Here is a 17,236-nt window from a genome sequence, read left to right on the forward strand (position 1 = left end):
ATCCACCACAATCATTATTGATGTTTCTATCTCTATTTCCCTCTCCGAAATCAATCAAATATATATTTTTAAAATGCAAGGTTTTTAGAGGAAGAAAGGTAGGGCAAGTGAGCTACTGACGGGGGGGGGGGGGGGGGCATTTGAGATCTTGCTCACATTTCAGATAGGATAACATAAGGTGGTCCTCAGGGGGTGACAGGTGAGGAGTGAAAGTGGGTGGAGCAGGGCACTGCGGGGTGAGGAACAGGCTGTAATGACTGGGAATATCTGTGACAGTGACGCCAAGCATGTGTTGGGGCTATCGCTGACATCATTCATCCCCAAGAGGTTTTGATTCCGGATGGGAGGAGAAACACGAAGATCAGCAGGCCTCTCTTAGCCTAGAAGGTGACACGGATGGCTAGAAGGTGACGCGGGCGGCAGGAGCAGGCTGCCCTGCTTCCCTACAAATGTAAACATGCAGTGTAACCGCACATGGACATCAGTCACATGACCAAATCAATGCCCAACCAGCGCTGGTGGCTATGTCTTGCCACTCTCTGGCTGTGCTGTGGCACTATTGGCTGGGGGGGCTGAAGCCATGCCCCTAAGCACAGGTAGTATGCAAAGGGGCAGGCAGGAAGCCAGAAGCTGGAAGCCAGAGCTGACCTGGCGCTATTGGCCAGGGAGGCCGATGCCACGCCCCCAAGCACATGTAGTGTAGGAAGGGGCGGGCAGAAAGCCAGAAGCTGTAAGTCCGAGCTGAGGTGGTCCAACAGTGCTACTTCTGCCGTGGAGCTGTATGGAGAGCAGCTGTCAGTGCGACCGGCTTTGGAGTCAGAGGGGTTGCACTTCCTGCATGTCACTGGTGAGTCCCTATGAGCCCGCAGTGTGCCAGCCAGGCCATGTGGGGCCTGGGGAGGCCTTTCCCTCCTGGAGATGTTCTTCCTAGGGTTGCAGCATCAGCCGCTTTTTCCCCCAATTTATTTATTTTTATTGGAAAGCAAGCTCTGGGCTTGCGGTTCCTGGGATCCCTGGGCCATAGCATGCACCTCCAGGCCTCACTGCACCCACCTCCCCCTCCTCCTTCGTTGAACGCCTGGGCCCCTGGTGGTCAGTGTGCATCATAGTGACTGGTCTACCGGTTGTTCTGGTCATTATACTGTTATGGTCGCTGGGCTTTTATTATATAGGACTAGAGGCCTGGTGCACAAAAATTTGTGCACTCGGGGGGGGGGGTCCCTCAGCCCAACCTGTGCCCTCTCCTAGTCTGGGACCCCTCGGGGGATGACCACCTGCTGGCTTAGACCTGATCCCCGGGGTATCGGGCCTAAGCTGGCAGTCAGACATCCCTCTGGCAGCCCGGCAGCCCTCGGGGGATGTCCACTTGCCAGCAGGGAGCAGACCGAAGCTGCAGTCGGACATCCTTAGCGCTGCTGAGGAGGTAGGAGAGGCTCCCACAACCACCGCTGTGCTGGCAGCCATCAGCCTGGCTTGTGGCTGAGCAGAGCTCCCCCATGTGGGAGCGCACTGAACCACCAGAGGGCAGCTCCTGCATTGAGCGTCTGCCCCCTGGTGGTCAGTGTGTGTCATAGTGACCAGTCATTCCCAGTCTTTCTGCTGTTAGGGTCAGTTTGCATATTACCCTTTTACTATATACGATAGAGGCCTGGTGCATGGGTGGGGGCCAGCTGGTTTGCCCTGAAGGGTGTCCCGGATCAGGGTGGGGGTCCCGCTGGGGTGCCTGGCCAGCCTGGGTGAGGGGCTGATGGCTGTTTGCAGCTGGTCACACCCCCTTCAGGGTGGGGGTCCCCACTGGGATGCCTGGCCAGCCTGGATGAGGGGCTGAGGGCTGTTTTCAGTCTGGCCAGCGACTGAAGCTCCCAGCCTCTCCTTTTTTTCTTTTTTTTTTTATTCTGGGATTTATTTATCTTCTATAATTGAAACTTTGTTGCTGTCACTGCTCTGAGGCCACGGCCTGCTGAAACCAGGTATCTGGGATTTGTTTAGCTTCTATAATTGAAACTTAGTTGCTTTCAGAGCTCAGAGCTGGGCCGCGGCAGGCGGGGAACCTTGGCTTCCTCCATCACTGGAGCAAGCAAACCTCCTGCTCACTTCAGCTGCGTGGCTGCCGGCCACCATCTTGGTTGGCAGTTAATTTGCATATCGCCCTGATTAGCCAATGGGAAGCATAGCGGAGGAATGGTTAATTACCCTTTTTGTCTTTTATTAGATAGGATTTTTATTGATTTCAGAGAGGAAGAAAGAGGAAGAGAGAGATAGAAACATCAATGATGAGAGAGAATTACTAATCGCTGTCTCCTGCACACCCCCTACTGGGGATTGAGCCTGCAACATGGGCATATGCCCTGACTGGGAATCAAATTGGCAACTTTTCAGTGCATGGGACTATGTCCAACCAACTGAGCCATAGCAGCCAGGGCTGTTTCGTACTTCTTTTGCTAAATTATTCCTAAGTATTTTATCTTTTGATGTTATTAAAAATAAAATTGTCTTCTTAATTTAATTTTTGGTTTACTGCTAGCATATACAAATGCAATTTATTATGTTGATCTGTATCCTGCAATCTTACTAAACTTGTATATTAGGTATAATTTTTTTGTGCATGTATCCCTGAAGATTTTCTATATGCAAGAACATGTCATTTGTGAATAGAGATAGTTATACTTCTTTCACTCAAATCTTCATACCTTTTATTTCCTTTTCTTGCCTAATGCTCTGGTTAAAGTCTCTAGTACAATGTTAAATAGAAGTAGTGAGACCCTTTGAATTCCCATGTAAAATTTAGAATCATTTACAAAATTTTACTTGGGGGGGGGGGGAAGTGTGCATATATGTATATATACACACACATATATATGCATGTATATATGTATGCATGCATATATGTATGTATATATACATACGTCAGTTTTGGGAGAACTGATGTCATATAGTGAATCTCCTACTGTATAAACATGATGTATCTCTCCATTTATTTTGGTCTTTCACTTCCCAAGAGTTTTATAATTTTCTATTTTCCTCATGGAGGTCCTGTACATCTTTTGTTAAGATTTACTTCAAGGTATTGTTTTTAATACTATTGTGGTTGGCAGAATAATAGTCCTCTCCCACTCATCCAAAGATAATCATTCTCTAATTCCTAGAAATTATAAGATGCATTCTTATTAATGCCAATGGGTAATTTTTACAAGTCTCTCAAAAAAATCCAGGGATCTTTGATCAACTTAAATCTACTCACCCTTTCCAATTCCCTTGATTTCATGCAATTTTGGGGTCATATTATTTATTTATATGTGTATGTGTATATACACTTTATAAATCTTATATAATAATATTTATGTATTTATTACTTTCTTTCCAAAGCAGTGTTTCCTGTATTCATCACATTCCATAAAGGATTATTTTTTTCTCTAAAGTATATCTTTTAGAGTTGCCCTGAGTGTGGTGGCAAGGTTTACTTTATTTATCTGTCCATTTATCTAAAAATGTCTCATTCTTGAAGGATACTTTGAGTATAGAATTCTAGATTAAGTCTTCTGTCAACGTATAGAATAACATTCACAATTGAGAACTTAGTCTCCAGCTTGTTAAAAGGTATCTATTATTTTTCTTTAGCTATCTTACAGATGTTCTCTTTGTCGTTGACATACTATATGTTCATTTGATATAACAAGTTTTGAATTTATAACAAAATATCCTTCTTGGAATTCATTAGGTTTCTTGAATGTGTGAAAAATTTCCAAGTATATCTCTTTAAATATAATTCTTTACATTCTTTCCTATTTACTTCTTGAGGAGGTCTAAACATGTGTCAGATCTTCCCCTACAACTTCTATTTCTTTCATCTTCTCCTTTGTTTTTCACATCTTTTTGTTTTTCTGTGCTACAACCTGGATGCTTTATTTTGACCAATCTTTAATTTATGTAGTTCTCCTTTGGTTTGTCTAATTTGTGGTTATATGCATCAGCTAAGTTTTTAATTTTGTTTTTCTTAATATTTCAGTTCTCCAATTTCATTTGAGTTTTTTACACATTTATTGTATTGATTTTTAAAGTTTTCAGTTACTTGATAAATTGTTCAGGCATAATACTTATCCTCTTGAACATAACATGCATAATTATTTCACTGTCAATATTTAATTATCCCAATATTTAAAGTACCTGTGATTCTCATTTTTTTTTTTATTGATCATGGTGCTGATTTCTAGGGCTCTTGGTTATTTATGACTACATATTTGAAAAATTATTTCTAGAATTCATTTGAGGACTTGGATATGTCACCTTCCTTAGCAGACCATTCTCATTTGCTTCTGCCAGGTGCTAGAGACTTTATCAGTCTGTAAAAATCTTAACTAAAGTTGAAAGTTTTTGGCCACTCAGACAATTTGAAGCTGGGCTAAAAGTGTGTGTCTGTGTGTGTGGGGGGGAGAGGGGGGTTAGGGGACCTGATTTAATTCCAGTTCATCTTGAATCTTCAGGTGCAGTCCTTTGGCATCCTTGCAAACAGGGAGATTTGTTTATCAGTGTCCCACCCTTGTCAGCACTGGGATCCCTCCATGCTAGTCCTAACACAGTTTACTCTCAGCCTCCTACTTCAGATCTCAAAATATTTCTGGGTAAAAGTGGCCTCAGGTTTCCAAGCTTACTACTCTAGGTTCACATCCTTCTCCATGGATATTGTCCTTACTTTATTGTTAGCTCTTTGATGTTTAATAAAATTTAAAAAATATTGTTTTTAAAATCTGTATAATTATTCTTGGTGAGACGGTTATTCTAAATTAGCAATCCTAAATGACTTGAAGTAGAGTCTTCCTCTTTTTTAAAAAAATGAATTTAAAATGAACTAATCCTCATTCATCTGGTAAATTTTTAAATGTAAAATTGCACTGCACTGCTACTTACTGGTATTTAATCTTACAGACTTTCTAATTAAACATAAAAGCAAAATTCTAAAATATTTTAGGAAAAAAAGGAGAATAAAAGAAATGAAATTTGAGGATAGATAGTAGTTCCTACTACTTGAAAGATATGATAAAAAATTCATTGATTCATTAGTTCACTCAAGGACCAATTTCTAATTTGTTCCCAATTATGTGGAAGGCAGTAAAAAAAATCAGATCTTGCTATTTTAAATAACCTAAGAAGAATAGTTCTGGAGATTTTGTAAGATAAATGTTTCAGTTAAAACTTTTTCAAAATTAAGGTCATCAATTAAAGTCAATTATAGAATTAAAATAATAATGAAGATCACATTTAATAAGAATACTTCCTAAATTATTCATATCAAGTTGTGAATACTCATTTTAGCTACCAGAAGCTATTCTGATTTTGGTTCCCTGAGTAAAATAGTTCCTGGTTTGGGTTAGAGCAACAGAAAATAATTTCATGTATATTGCTAAAACATGAATATGTTAATTGTTGTGACCAAGACGAAAAAGGTGAATATAATACATACATGTAAAAAAATTTATATGGCTTGAATGTTTATGCTTTAAGATATATTACCCAAATTAAATAAATCAACTTACATAGTTCTTCTCTATCAAGAGACTGTGCACCACCTCCAAATAAGCCTTTAAAGAATCCCCTGTTTGGTGCTTCAGGTGTTTCTACAGGAGTGAAGAGTTCACCCAACATTTCCTTTAAAATCCAAACAAATTGTAATTGTTAAAGTTTCAGGGAAACTAAACTACATTTCACGAAATTATCACTGTAATCTCTTTAACTTAATATTATAACATTATCTGCTGAGATTTAAAAACAAGAGCACATTTCAAATGATCAGACCCAATACGTACCAACTTAGTCAAACAGTAAGTTATTAAAACTAAATTGACTAAGACTGACTTGCTATTTTGGCTAGATTACTTTCCTTATATTTCAAGCAAAGATGATATTCCTGCTTAAACTGGAAGATTCCAACCTTTGACAAAATTTTCACATAACTTTTATAATTAAGAATTGGTAACTGTATACTTAGTTTTTCTTCCATTAGAAAAAAGAAAAGCGACTAACAAGTTAAAAGCCTAGTGTAACGATGATGAAATGCAGTTTTGGAATTACTACCTTCAGCTGAGTCAGAAAATTAGTAATTCAGAAAGATACACCAACTTATTTTTTATAAACATATGCTAGGAAGAGAATTATGCCAACACACACATGGAATTTCAGAAATATGGCTGGGAGATGGGAAAGCTTCCTATATTGTCAGTTTTTGGAATTACTATCAATGTTCTTCTGAGCACAGAAATGGCAAAAGCCAGAGACAAAGGTTACTAACATGTTACTGACTTTGTAGATAACACAGAGGAAGAGGAGTTTCTGTAAGAGAAGGGTAGTAACAACATTATTTACGAGGCAGCTTTGAAAAGCTCCAGAAGCAAAATAAAAGTATAGTGAGGCTGTGGGATTGCAATGAAGAGAAAAAACAAACACAGTATTGGTTCCTGGTACCAGTCCTGCTGTACTCTGGTATTACATTATTATAGCTGGAGCTAAAGTATTTATTTTTTTTAGAGTTTCTTTCTGAGTGAAATCATATGGTATTTAGCTTTTTCTAACTGACTTATTTCGCTCAGCATAATATTCTCAAGGTCGATCCATACTGTCACAAATGGAAGTATTTCATCTTTCCTTAAGATTGAGTACTATTCCATAGTATATATGCACCACATCTTCTTTATCCAATCGCCTATCAAAGGACACTATGGTTGTGTCCATGTCTTGGCCACCTTGAATAATGCTGCAATGAATGTAGGGGTGCATATATCTTGTGAATAAGTGTTTTTAAGTTTTCTGGGTAAATACCCAGAAGAGGGGGATTGATGGGTCATATGGTAACTCTAATTCTAATTTTTTGAGGAACCACCGAACTGTTTTCCACAGTGACTGTACAAGTTTACATTCCCACAAGCAGTGAACAAGAGTTCCCTTTTCTCCACAACCTCTCCAACACTTATTACTTGTCTTGTTGATAATAGCCATTCTAACAGGTGGTATCTCATTGTAGTATTGATTTGCATTTCCATAATAGCTAGTGAAGTTGAGCATCTTTCTATATATCTGTTGAACATTTGTATTTCTTTTTGGGAGAAGTGTCCGGTCAGGTCCTCTGCACATTTTTTAATTGGATTATTTGTTTGGTGTTGAGTTGTACGAGTTCTTTAGTTTGGATATTAACCCTTTGTAGGAGCTGTTGTTTGCACATTTCATTTCCCATTTGGTTGGTTGCCTTTTTGTTTTGCTGGCAGTTTCTTTTGCTGTGCAGATTGATATTATTTTTATCCTAATTTTAAAGATGATGAAACTCAGAGCCAGTTAAGTTACTTGTCTAAGGTCACATAATTCAGTAATTAGCAAGGCTGCGACTTAGATTCAGTTTTCTTGACTCTAAAGCTCATGTTCTAAAAATAAGCTACAAATTCCAATTTACCAACAAGTAAAATAGGGCTAATTAATTGCAAAAACTTTCACGATAAATGTTTTTTTCCTAAATATCAAATATCAATTAATATTGTAGCTCAGTATTTCAAGAGCAATTATATTTTAAATGATGAAACTAAAATAATCATTTCTAATATATAAGCAAGCACACAGGAACTTAATTTAATTGAAAAAGACATGGTTTATATTTAAAGAATTTGTTTGTAGTCTCTCACTACAGGGTGTCCCCAAAAAATGTATATACACTTTAATAGCTGGTTTCTATTACATTTTGAAAATGAAATATATTTTAATAAACACTGCCTTTGTAATTATTCAAAGTGTGTATACATTTTTGGGGGACACCCTATAGATCAGCAACAATATTCAGAGGAAAACTATCAAACCTTATTTTTCACATCCTTGCAACTACAGAGAAGGGATGACACAATTTGCCCTAAAATAGAATTATTTTCACATTAGCAATACCTCTTTAAAAAGAACTTTTTTTTGGTACATGTGAATAATAGATATTTATCCTATTTAGAGAGTAGACTTAAAATGTATGTAACATTTCATATATATCTTTGCCATCACAGGAGAGAAAAAATATGGATCAATGAAATGAAGTCCCTCTTATAACAAGAGCCTGATGAAGACACTTGATCACATGTGCTCTCAAAGTCTTGATAAAGGCTTTGGATGTTCCCACACAGGCTCATATGTACACTCCTGTGAGTGTAAGGGCTATTATAAAGGCCCTTAGAGAATATTTCACCCTGGAAGAAACTATAGTAATATTTTTGTTACTTACCTGAAGATTTTCACAGGTCTCTTGGCTATAAGTGAGCCTCTGGATTTCTGTAGGTGAAACAAGATATAATGCTTGTCCATTGTTGGTGAAGCAGAACGTTCTGGCTATCCGCATATTGGTAAGGGGCAAGTAATACACATCCAATAGAGGCCTTAAACTTGGCAAACTTGAGAAAAAAATTAAAAACTAGTTAATAATAAACAAGGTTAGGTTTTAGTTTTAAACAAAGTATTATAGAAGGAAAAAGTGGCAGGGACACTATAAACCTTATGATTTAGTGCACTTGAGTGGGAGATAAAACAAAACTGATTTGTATTCCTCATATACTTGCTCACTATTAACTGAATGGAATTAAATTCTCAGTTTATAAGACTGTACTGGTAAATAAATAAAATAATTTCTTTCACACTGAATATCATTCTGTAATGCTATCTTTAGAGAGAGAAAATATGGTGTGTTTAAAAAATAACCTAACTCCTACCTAAAAGTCATAATATGTCCGTTGGCACAGAAGCAGGCAAGGCAGATACTGTTACTCAATGCCACAATATCTCCCCGAAGAACAAACGAGGTCTCTGTAATGTTTTGCTTATAAGCACAGTTCTGAGTTGGCAGTGAGATTACTTTTGCTTGCTTTTCAGAACATATCACTGCATACTGGTTTTCACTAATTTCCTGAGAGGAGGAAGGGGATACAGAGACTGGCCGCTTTTTTTTCAATTTCTCCTTTTCATCTTTTTCTTCAGGAACGTTGTGTTCTCTCCAGGATTCATAGGCAGGTGGCACTAAGCAACCTGTGGTGTCCAGGAATGCCATTCTCAGGATCCCTCCTTTTAACCTCAATATAGTACCTAAAATACATAATTTTAGTAGATAACAAATATTTCAATCCACACAGTAAATATGTTTTATTCCAACACTGATACATAATAGACACTAAACATATAGAATATACTAGAGGCCCGATGCACGAAATTCATGCAAGGGCCTTGGCCCCGGCCACCACCCGCTGCCGCTGCGGCCAGGGGCCTCTGCCACCTCTGCCTTGGCCCCCGTCCGCTGCGGCTTTGTCTGCAAGGAAGGACGTCTGGAAGGACGTCCAGTCTAATTAGCATATCATGCTTTTATTATTATAGATACTAAACTGAAATTGGATCCAAAATTAAGATATTTGAATCTGGAAAAGATATCAATATTACATGCCCCAAACAGATAAGTGCCACCAAACAGATAAATGTTGGGATGTCTGGACCTATGTCTTCTCTCATACCTGACAAATATACTACCAATGAATGTGAGAGCAAGTAGATGGCATGTAGAGCTACACTGTCCAATGTGGCAGCTACTAGCCACATGCAGCTATAGGGCACTTAAAATGTGGCATGTCCAAATGATGGCATGCTGTGAGTGTAAAATACATGCCAATTTGAAGTCTTAGTACAAAAACAAATTAAAAGTAAAATATCTCTATAATTAAAAATACTGATTACATGCTGAAATGAAAATATGTTGGATATATAGAATTATATAAGATGTCATTAAAATTAATTTCACCTGTTTTCCACTTTTTTATATGACTACTAGACAACTGAAAATTCTGTATGTTGCTCATATTGCATTATGAATAGACAGTGGTAATCGACAGAGCCAATGAGAAAAAATTTTGCACATATTTCTAAACATTACTTCACAAAATCAGAATTACCTTTAAAACTATTTAGCAGTAAATGTCAAATACATTCAAGGTATTATTTTTGTCAATTATAGTCTTAATTTAGGAATAATATTTCTTTACTTGTTTTAATTAATGGGACTCCCTTTCCCCTATATACTTGGAAATGAAAATGTGCTTTATGCCCATTCCTAAGTAAGCTAAAAGATAGCATTGATATTCATGATTTAGAAACCAATGGAAGGGAAGGTGTTGAATTGACTTAGCATTCCAGTTCTTATTTTAAAAGATTTTTCATATTATATTACTTTATATTTATACAAAATTTTCATAAAAAATTTTTCACAAAATCCTTATAAAATATTGTTTCCTTTCTTCTTTACATATACTATATATACACATATATAGTATCCCAAAAAAATGTATACACACATTTTGAATAGTTATAAAGGCAGTGTTTATTAAAACACATTTCATTTTCAAAATTGAGCTATGACTTGTTAAAGTTATGTAAAGTCCCATTTTGGAGAATACCTAATTAAATTTGAATTTCAGATACATAATGAGTACTTTTAGTATAAGTATGTCCCAAATACTGCATTATATTTCCAAATTCTGCATGGGGCATACTTATATTAAAAAGTTTTGGTTATCTGAAATTCAAATTTAAATGGGCATCCTGCATTTTATTTGCTAAATCTGGTAATCTTAGTCTGTAGTCCAGATTTGGCAAGTAGACAATTTAACTATTTTAAACAGTGTGCTAATTTTGGAATTGTTTATAATACATATGGGAATATTTATATCTTATTATAAACTAATGCATGCTTGTTGTAGAAAATTTAGACTAATCAGTAAAAAGAAAATAAAAATTACCCACAATCCCACTATTCAGTGATAATTACTATTAACATTTTTATTTTCATCTCTTAATTTTTTTTCCTATACACTTAGCTGTTGCTTACTAATAAAAATGAGATTAGCAAGAATATTATCATTATGTAACCTTTTCTAACTAGGCATAGAGTAGTATACACTCAAATATTTATTGAGCTGAATAACTAAATCAAACTTCCTTTAATGTAAAGATAGTTCGAAAATGAACATTAATACATAATTACATTTTAATTCTAAATTCCAAATATTATTAAAGTCCACCCTATAAATAAGAGATAAGAGCACAATCACATTTTTTCCTATCTAGATCATCATTAACTAGCAATGGAAACCAGAATTCTGTTATTTGCAGACCTGTCAGATTCCACATACATTTGGTAACATTTAATCTCATTTTTAATATATAAAGACTACATTTTTTTCTTCTTAAAATTTGCTATTAAGTCACATTTCCCTAATACTTTAAAGAAGAAAAATAACCTACTTTAAAACTTTATACTTAGAGGTTAAAAATAGTCAGATTTATGCCTGGCTAGCATGGCTCAGTGGTTGAGTATGGACCTATGAACCAGGAGGTCACGGTTTGATTCTAGGTCAGGACACATGCCATGGTTGTAGGCTCAATCCCCAGTAGGGGGCATGCAGGAGGTAGCCAATCAATGATTCTCTCTCATCACTGATGTTTCTATCTCTCCCTTTCTCTTCCTACCTCTCTGAAATCAATAAAAATATATTAAAAAATAGATTTATAATATCTAAAAATGTTTATATAATATTTTTCTCCTAAATATGTAACAACCTTTTGCTTATAGAACATATATTTTGAAATATTCTGGATGTGTCAGAATAAGGCCCCCCCCCCCCAATTTTCTTTTCAGAGAGGAAGGGAGAGCGAGAAAGAAACATCATGCCCCCCCCCACCCCGCCCCCATAGGGGATGGAGCCCGCAACCCGGGCATGTGCCCTGACCAGGAATCAAACAGGTGACCTCTTGGTTGCTGGGCTGACACTCAAACACTGAACCAACCTGGCCGGGCTCCCCATTTTCTTAGCTAGAAATAATTTTAGATAAGATCCTAGAGTTTAAAAAGTACAAAACCTGAACAGCTGTAGTATTAAATGATAGTCTTCAATCTTATTCCATGTATTCCTTTATTAAAAGCATAAGACTGTAACTATCCCCATTTAGTTTATATTTTAGAATTATTAGATTCATTCAAAAATGAAAAACAAAGGCATCATTTATATCATAGTAAATCAAATGTTCAATATCAGTGCAGCACTGGAACAGACTTACCACTTGGAGACACAATTACTGGCTGAAGAAGTCTTTGCTCTCCTCCTGGGGGGAGGTTCAGTGCAATGACAAGCACTGTCCCCAAGGTAGTACCAACCCATAAGCAGGGGGAAGGAGACGAGTCTGCCTTTCGAGTGAAAGTCTCACAGAAATGGAGAGCAGAGATGGCTTCTCGAGATTCCTTATCAATGCTGGTTACACTCGAACTCCGGGACCGGCTGAAGGAATTGTCTTTCACATCTAAAGTGATTTGAAATGTGAGAGTGCTCAAATTATAAAATGGCACATTTTTTATTTGGTATAAATTCGGCTAAATAGTTAATCTGCAAAAAAACAACACATTTAATTTTAATATTTTAACTGAAAAGAAAAACTATTTACTTTTATGCTACTAATTTTTTTTTATTTGCTCAAATATAAAATGGCAAATGGACAAACCCCACAGTTCATTGAGAATCACTGATCGGCTGCCTCCTGCACGCTCCCCACTGGGGATGAGCCTGCAGTCCCTGGCATGTGCCCTTGACTGGAATTGAACCTGGGACCCTTCCTTCCGCAGGCCAACGCTCTATCCACTGAGCCAAACCGGCTAGGGCGGTATTTTTAATTTTCTACATTTAAAAATACATTTAGAAGTACTCTAATTCTACCTTCAAATTTATTATATGATGCATTTTCCCCCAAATCTGTCCCAATGAAAGCCTTTAACGCATAAAATTTGGCTTTCATTTTTCTTGAATGCCATTTTAAATGTACTTCACATTCATCTAACGCATTTTTCATCACAATGTGTAACTGGTATCAGGTATATTCCCTGTTCCCAGCTGTCTGTAATGACAGGGATACTTGTAAATTATACTAATATACCCTCTCTTGTCTTTAGCCACCTTCTTCTTTGTGACCAATCTCGTCTGTCTCAAGCCCTGGCCTCTTATTTCTAGGAAATGCATTTTGAAATGCTTATGGGGATTTTTTTCTATGTCTCACTATGCAAAATCAAAACACATCACTTCCCTAAAGCTCTAAATTCTTTGTATTAACGACACACCAGTCTTCATAGGGAACAACACTTACATGAGTTGCAGTTTTGGTTCTTCCCTATCACTTTACCTATTTACCCCTGGGATGCTAACTCCTATGTTGTTTTTATTCCAATGTTGTTTTTACTCTTTCTATAATCAATCAACTCCCATTACCTGAAGTTCAGGCCTTCATGATCATTCATATAGACTACTGCACAATTTCCAATAATCTCCTCACCTTCACTATCACTGTTCCAACACAATCCAATTAAATAATATGAATGTACAGTTGCAATTCTATCATTTCTATTTTTAAAATCTTGGGTGGTTCCTCTTTACTGATCACACCTATAATCTTATTCAAGTTTTTAAGACTCTCCACAAAATACCTCCAACCTACCCTCCCAGCCCTATCTTCCAATGCTGCCCTGCTCCAGGTTACTGTGGGAAACAAACGGAGCCATTCAGTGTTCTCCAAACACACTCTGCACTCACTTTTACACTTTTGCTGGTGATAGTGCCCTTGCCTCACCATTTCTTTACCTTTCAAGATTGTGCTTATTCTCCTTCTCAGGTAACATAATCTTCATGAAGTTTATCCTGATTCTTAAAACCATAAAGTTTTCCTTCTGAATCTCAGTATCTTTTTATCTCTTCTGTGGCACTAATAGTACATTTTTCTGTAGTTACTTCTGACTTATCTCAGGCCTCACTCTAAAGTGACCGTAAGTTTCCTGATATAAGTAAGGGCTGTGACGTTTTGATATCTTGCATATGAAAATAATAAATACTTGCTGAACACACATCTATAGTTGAAAATATCTAAACCAATGCATTTCTGCTGCACACTGGGATATGTTAAAATTTCTAGTAGTGCCTACATATAATAAACCATTCCTCAAATCACATGCTTTCAATACTATCATGAAGTAAATGACTTCATCATGTCATGAAAAAAAAAATGTTGGTCTTCTAAGTTGTATTTTATGAAATAAAAAAAGGTATCATTGAATCCTATTTATGCCAAGAGCTTTTTATAATCAAATTTAGATTCACATATTAAAAAATATTCCCCCAAATAATAATGATATTCAACAATTTTGATTATGGCTAGCCTCTGAAAACAATAAAGCTACTAGTAATGACAACAGTATAGGACATTTCTAAATATAGTTTCTAAAAATGTCTTTCTTTTGCCTGAGATTATATTTCCTGTTACAGACTATGACACAGTAGAAAATAACTACTTACTGTAAATGAAACAACTTTCCATAAACAATAGCTCATTGGGAATTTGTAATATAATACTGATTCAAATGTTAACTCTTAATAGTTTCTAAAGTTATTTTGATAAAATAACAAAATTTAAATTTATTTTGCAATAATAAAAGTATTTAATTTGTTGCTTTAATGAAAATATACATACAAAATGAATGAACATATATTTTCAGTTGTGATCCAGTGATAAAATTGGAAATCAATGATACAAGAAAATTTGATAATATAAATTTCAATGTAAATTAAGCTATGTGAAAACCCTTATTGATATTTATTAAAATTACATAATGATTTGCAACAATCTATAATTCAAATGTTAATTTGTAGGCCAAATAAACAGTGTTTTAATTAATAAACTAACCATATAAATTTCATAAACTACAAATTCACATGTATTATGATTTCACTTTAAAAATTAGATTACCAAAGGAATTCCTAAGGCTAGATCAAACAGGAAAACAACGTGAATCAGGATCAACTTTGAACTTACAGAATTAGACTGTTTATTTGATCTGCCTAGAACGTTTGGATATAAGAATTTCTAGCAGTTTATAAATTACAACATCTTCTGACTGCTATTAAGTTACATGTTGTGAGTCTTTGTGGCTTGAATTTTAGAAACTGGGCAAGATAAACACATGGAATATAAATTTAAATTTTAGTAACAAGAGCAGAAATGAAAATAACTACCAGTAAACAAGGCTACCAGGTGCTATATGTCATCATGGCACTTTACATTTTATTGAATCCACATAACCACCCTGAAAAGTATTATCATCACAATTTAACAAATAATAAAACAGAGGTTCAGACAGATTAAATGACTTGCCCAGCATGACAAAGCTAGTTAATGGAAGAGTTCGGATTTGTGCCCATGTCCAAAACTTTCTACTAGACAACTCCAGATAGATATGGGTTAGTTATATCACCAACAGTATACAAGTGGAAGATTTGATTACTATTGAGTATTAAAGTTCAGTCTTTAGACACACACATAGACACAAAACACCTTGATGACGTGGTCTTTCTGGCAGATCTAAACTCGGATAATGTTTGTCTTTAACATCTTGACCCAGGGCTAGCTGATAACAACCATGTCATAAAATTGTTTCTCTCATGTTTCTCCAGATGCCCAGAACATTACTTATACATAGCATCCTCTCCTCCCCACAGAGCCTAATGCAAAAAAAAAAAAAAATCTATATCCCCAAATCAAAACATAAAGCCAAGAGGTGAATTTGGTCAGAGTAAAAATTAGGACAAAAACGAATTCATAATTAAGGTATATAACAATTTGATGTTTTGCCTCCTGTGGCTGACACTTGAAAGTGACATCAGAACTCTAACAATATCACGCATGGTTCCTGAGTTGTGGGCCAGGGAATCTGGAGTGATGAGGCTATAGTGAAAGTGTAGTGTCACACAATTTCCCCATAAGCCAAAGTGGATTCTACTCACAGAAGCTTCCAGAGCTGCAGGACATTCCACAGCCTGGGCTGCTTCAGCAATATCTGGTAGCTTGAGCCTATCAATTACAGCTGTTTTCCCTCAATGACTCCCCAGCTAATGTAAACAATTACCAGCTAAGAATCTTTACCAAAAAACAGTTCAGCAGCACAATGACTTGAAGGGAAATTACCTAGGCAACGTGGAGACTGTTTCAAGGCATATATCAACCAAAATTATAATTGGCTTAGGGAATTTAAATATATGGGCACACAAGCTAAAACAAACTAAAATGACTTATAAAAAGTATGGAGTAAACACTTTGATTAACTTATTTACATAAGTTATAACAATGTTCCAAAAATAATTGACTATGATATTTTTACTTATTTAAAAGTATTTGCACATGTCTTCTCTCAGTTTTTAAGAAACTAAAAGATATTTTAACTAGTGGTATTTCATGTTATTGAAATCATGGACCTCTTTGAGAGTCTGATGAAAACTCTGGATCCTCTTGTTGAAAAAAAAAGTATATTATAAGCCTCAGATACAATTGGGTTCAAATTACATCCTTCATTTTTATAGTGAAGGGAACTGTGCCCTTCTCAAAACATATGTTAGCATACATTCTAGGATTAATTCATGTTTCCCTAAACATCAGTGATACTACAGGTTTCTACTAAATTGTTTTTCCTATGTTCAGGCATGGAACCCTTTACTAACAACAGCAGAAGATCTATGCCCACTCACTCATAATCACATACTTCCTATCAGTGTAACTGATATAAGACTATGATTTGAAAATGTTAAATTAGTATGGTAAAACTGACCAATACCTAAGTTTGTATTATGCATGAAAAGATAGTCAAGGAATCTAGAGAATAGTGAGAAGATGAGATGGATGAGCAAATTTAAAGGAGAAAAACCTAGTTATTTCCACGACAAAGATGGGTGAGACCATCCTTATACAGTCATACTTATTCAATTAAAGGCAATACAAATTTCTGAAATTAAAAAATGTGTTTAAAAAGAAACCATGCTTTATATTTACTACATAAAATCTTACTTTTATCTTTATTGAAATCTTATTTGTCCCTACTGTGGGAAATCAGGGAGCTATTTTTAAGTGCATATAAAGCAAAAGGAATTTTCACTCTGCTTTCCTAATGGACTAGCTGCATAGAAAGTGCTCTAGAAGAAGATAGATTTCCCAACTTATTATCAACAAAACGTTCTTCATATGAGAGTTATTATAATACAAAAAACTTATGATTTATTTTGAAAATATTAAATTCTTATAAAATTTAGAAATTGTAGAATTCAAATTAAGTTTTCAGGTGGTTAAATGTGATGTAACAACTTTTAACAGAAATTAATCTGAAATT

At 35.9% G+C, this 17,236-nt stretch overlaps 1 protein-coding gene across 1 annotated transcript in view; it reads right to left on the reverse strand.

Moving 5' to 3' along the window:
• STXBP5 (syntaxin binding protein 5) overlaps nt 1–17,236 on the reverse strand; it is a 156,651-nt gene that overhangs the window by 10,808 nt on the left and 128,607 nt on the right. Inside the window, exons 24-27 of the mRNA XM_006084493.3 lie at nt 12,106–12,345; nt 8,721–9,090; nt 8,240–8,405; nt 5,532–5,643 (exon numbers count right to left, since the gene is read on the reverse strand). Of these exons, the coding sequence (XP_006084555.1) occupies nt 5,532–5,643; nt 8,240–8,405; nt 8,721–9,090; nt 12,106–12,345 (888 nt within the window). The remainder of the gene's footprint in view (nt 1–5,531; nt 5,644–8,239; nt 8,406–8,720; nt 9,091–12,105; nt 12,346–17,236) is intronic.

The sequence above is a fragment of the Myotis lucifugus genome, unplaced genomic scaffold (genome assembly GCF_000147115.1).
Source record: "Myotis lucifugus unplaced genomic scaffold, Myoluc2.0 scaffold_11, whole genome shotgun sequence".
NCBI classification, from domain to species: domain Eukaryota; kingdom Metazoa; phylum Chordata; class Mammalia; order Chiroptera; family Vespertilionidae; genus Myotis; species Myotis lucifugus.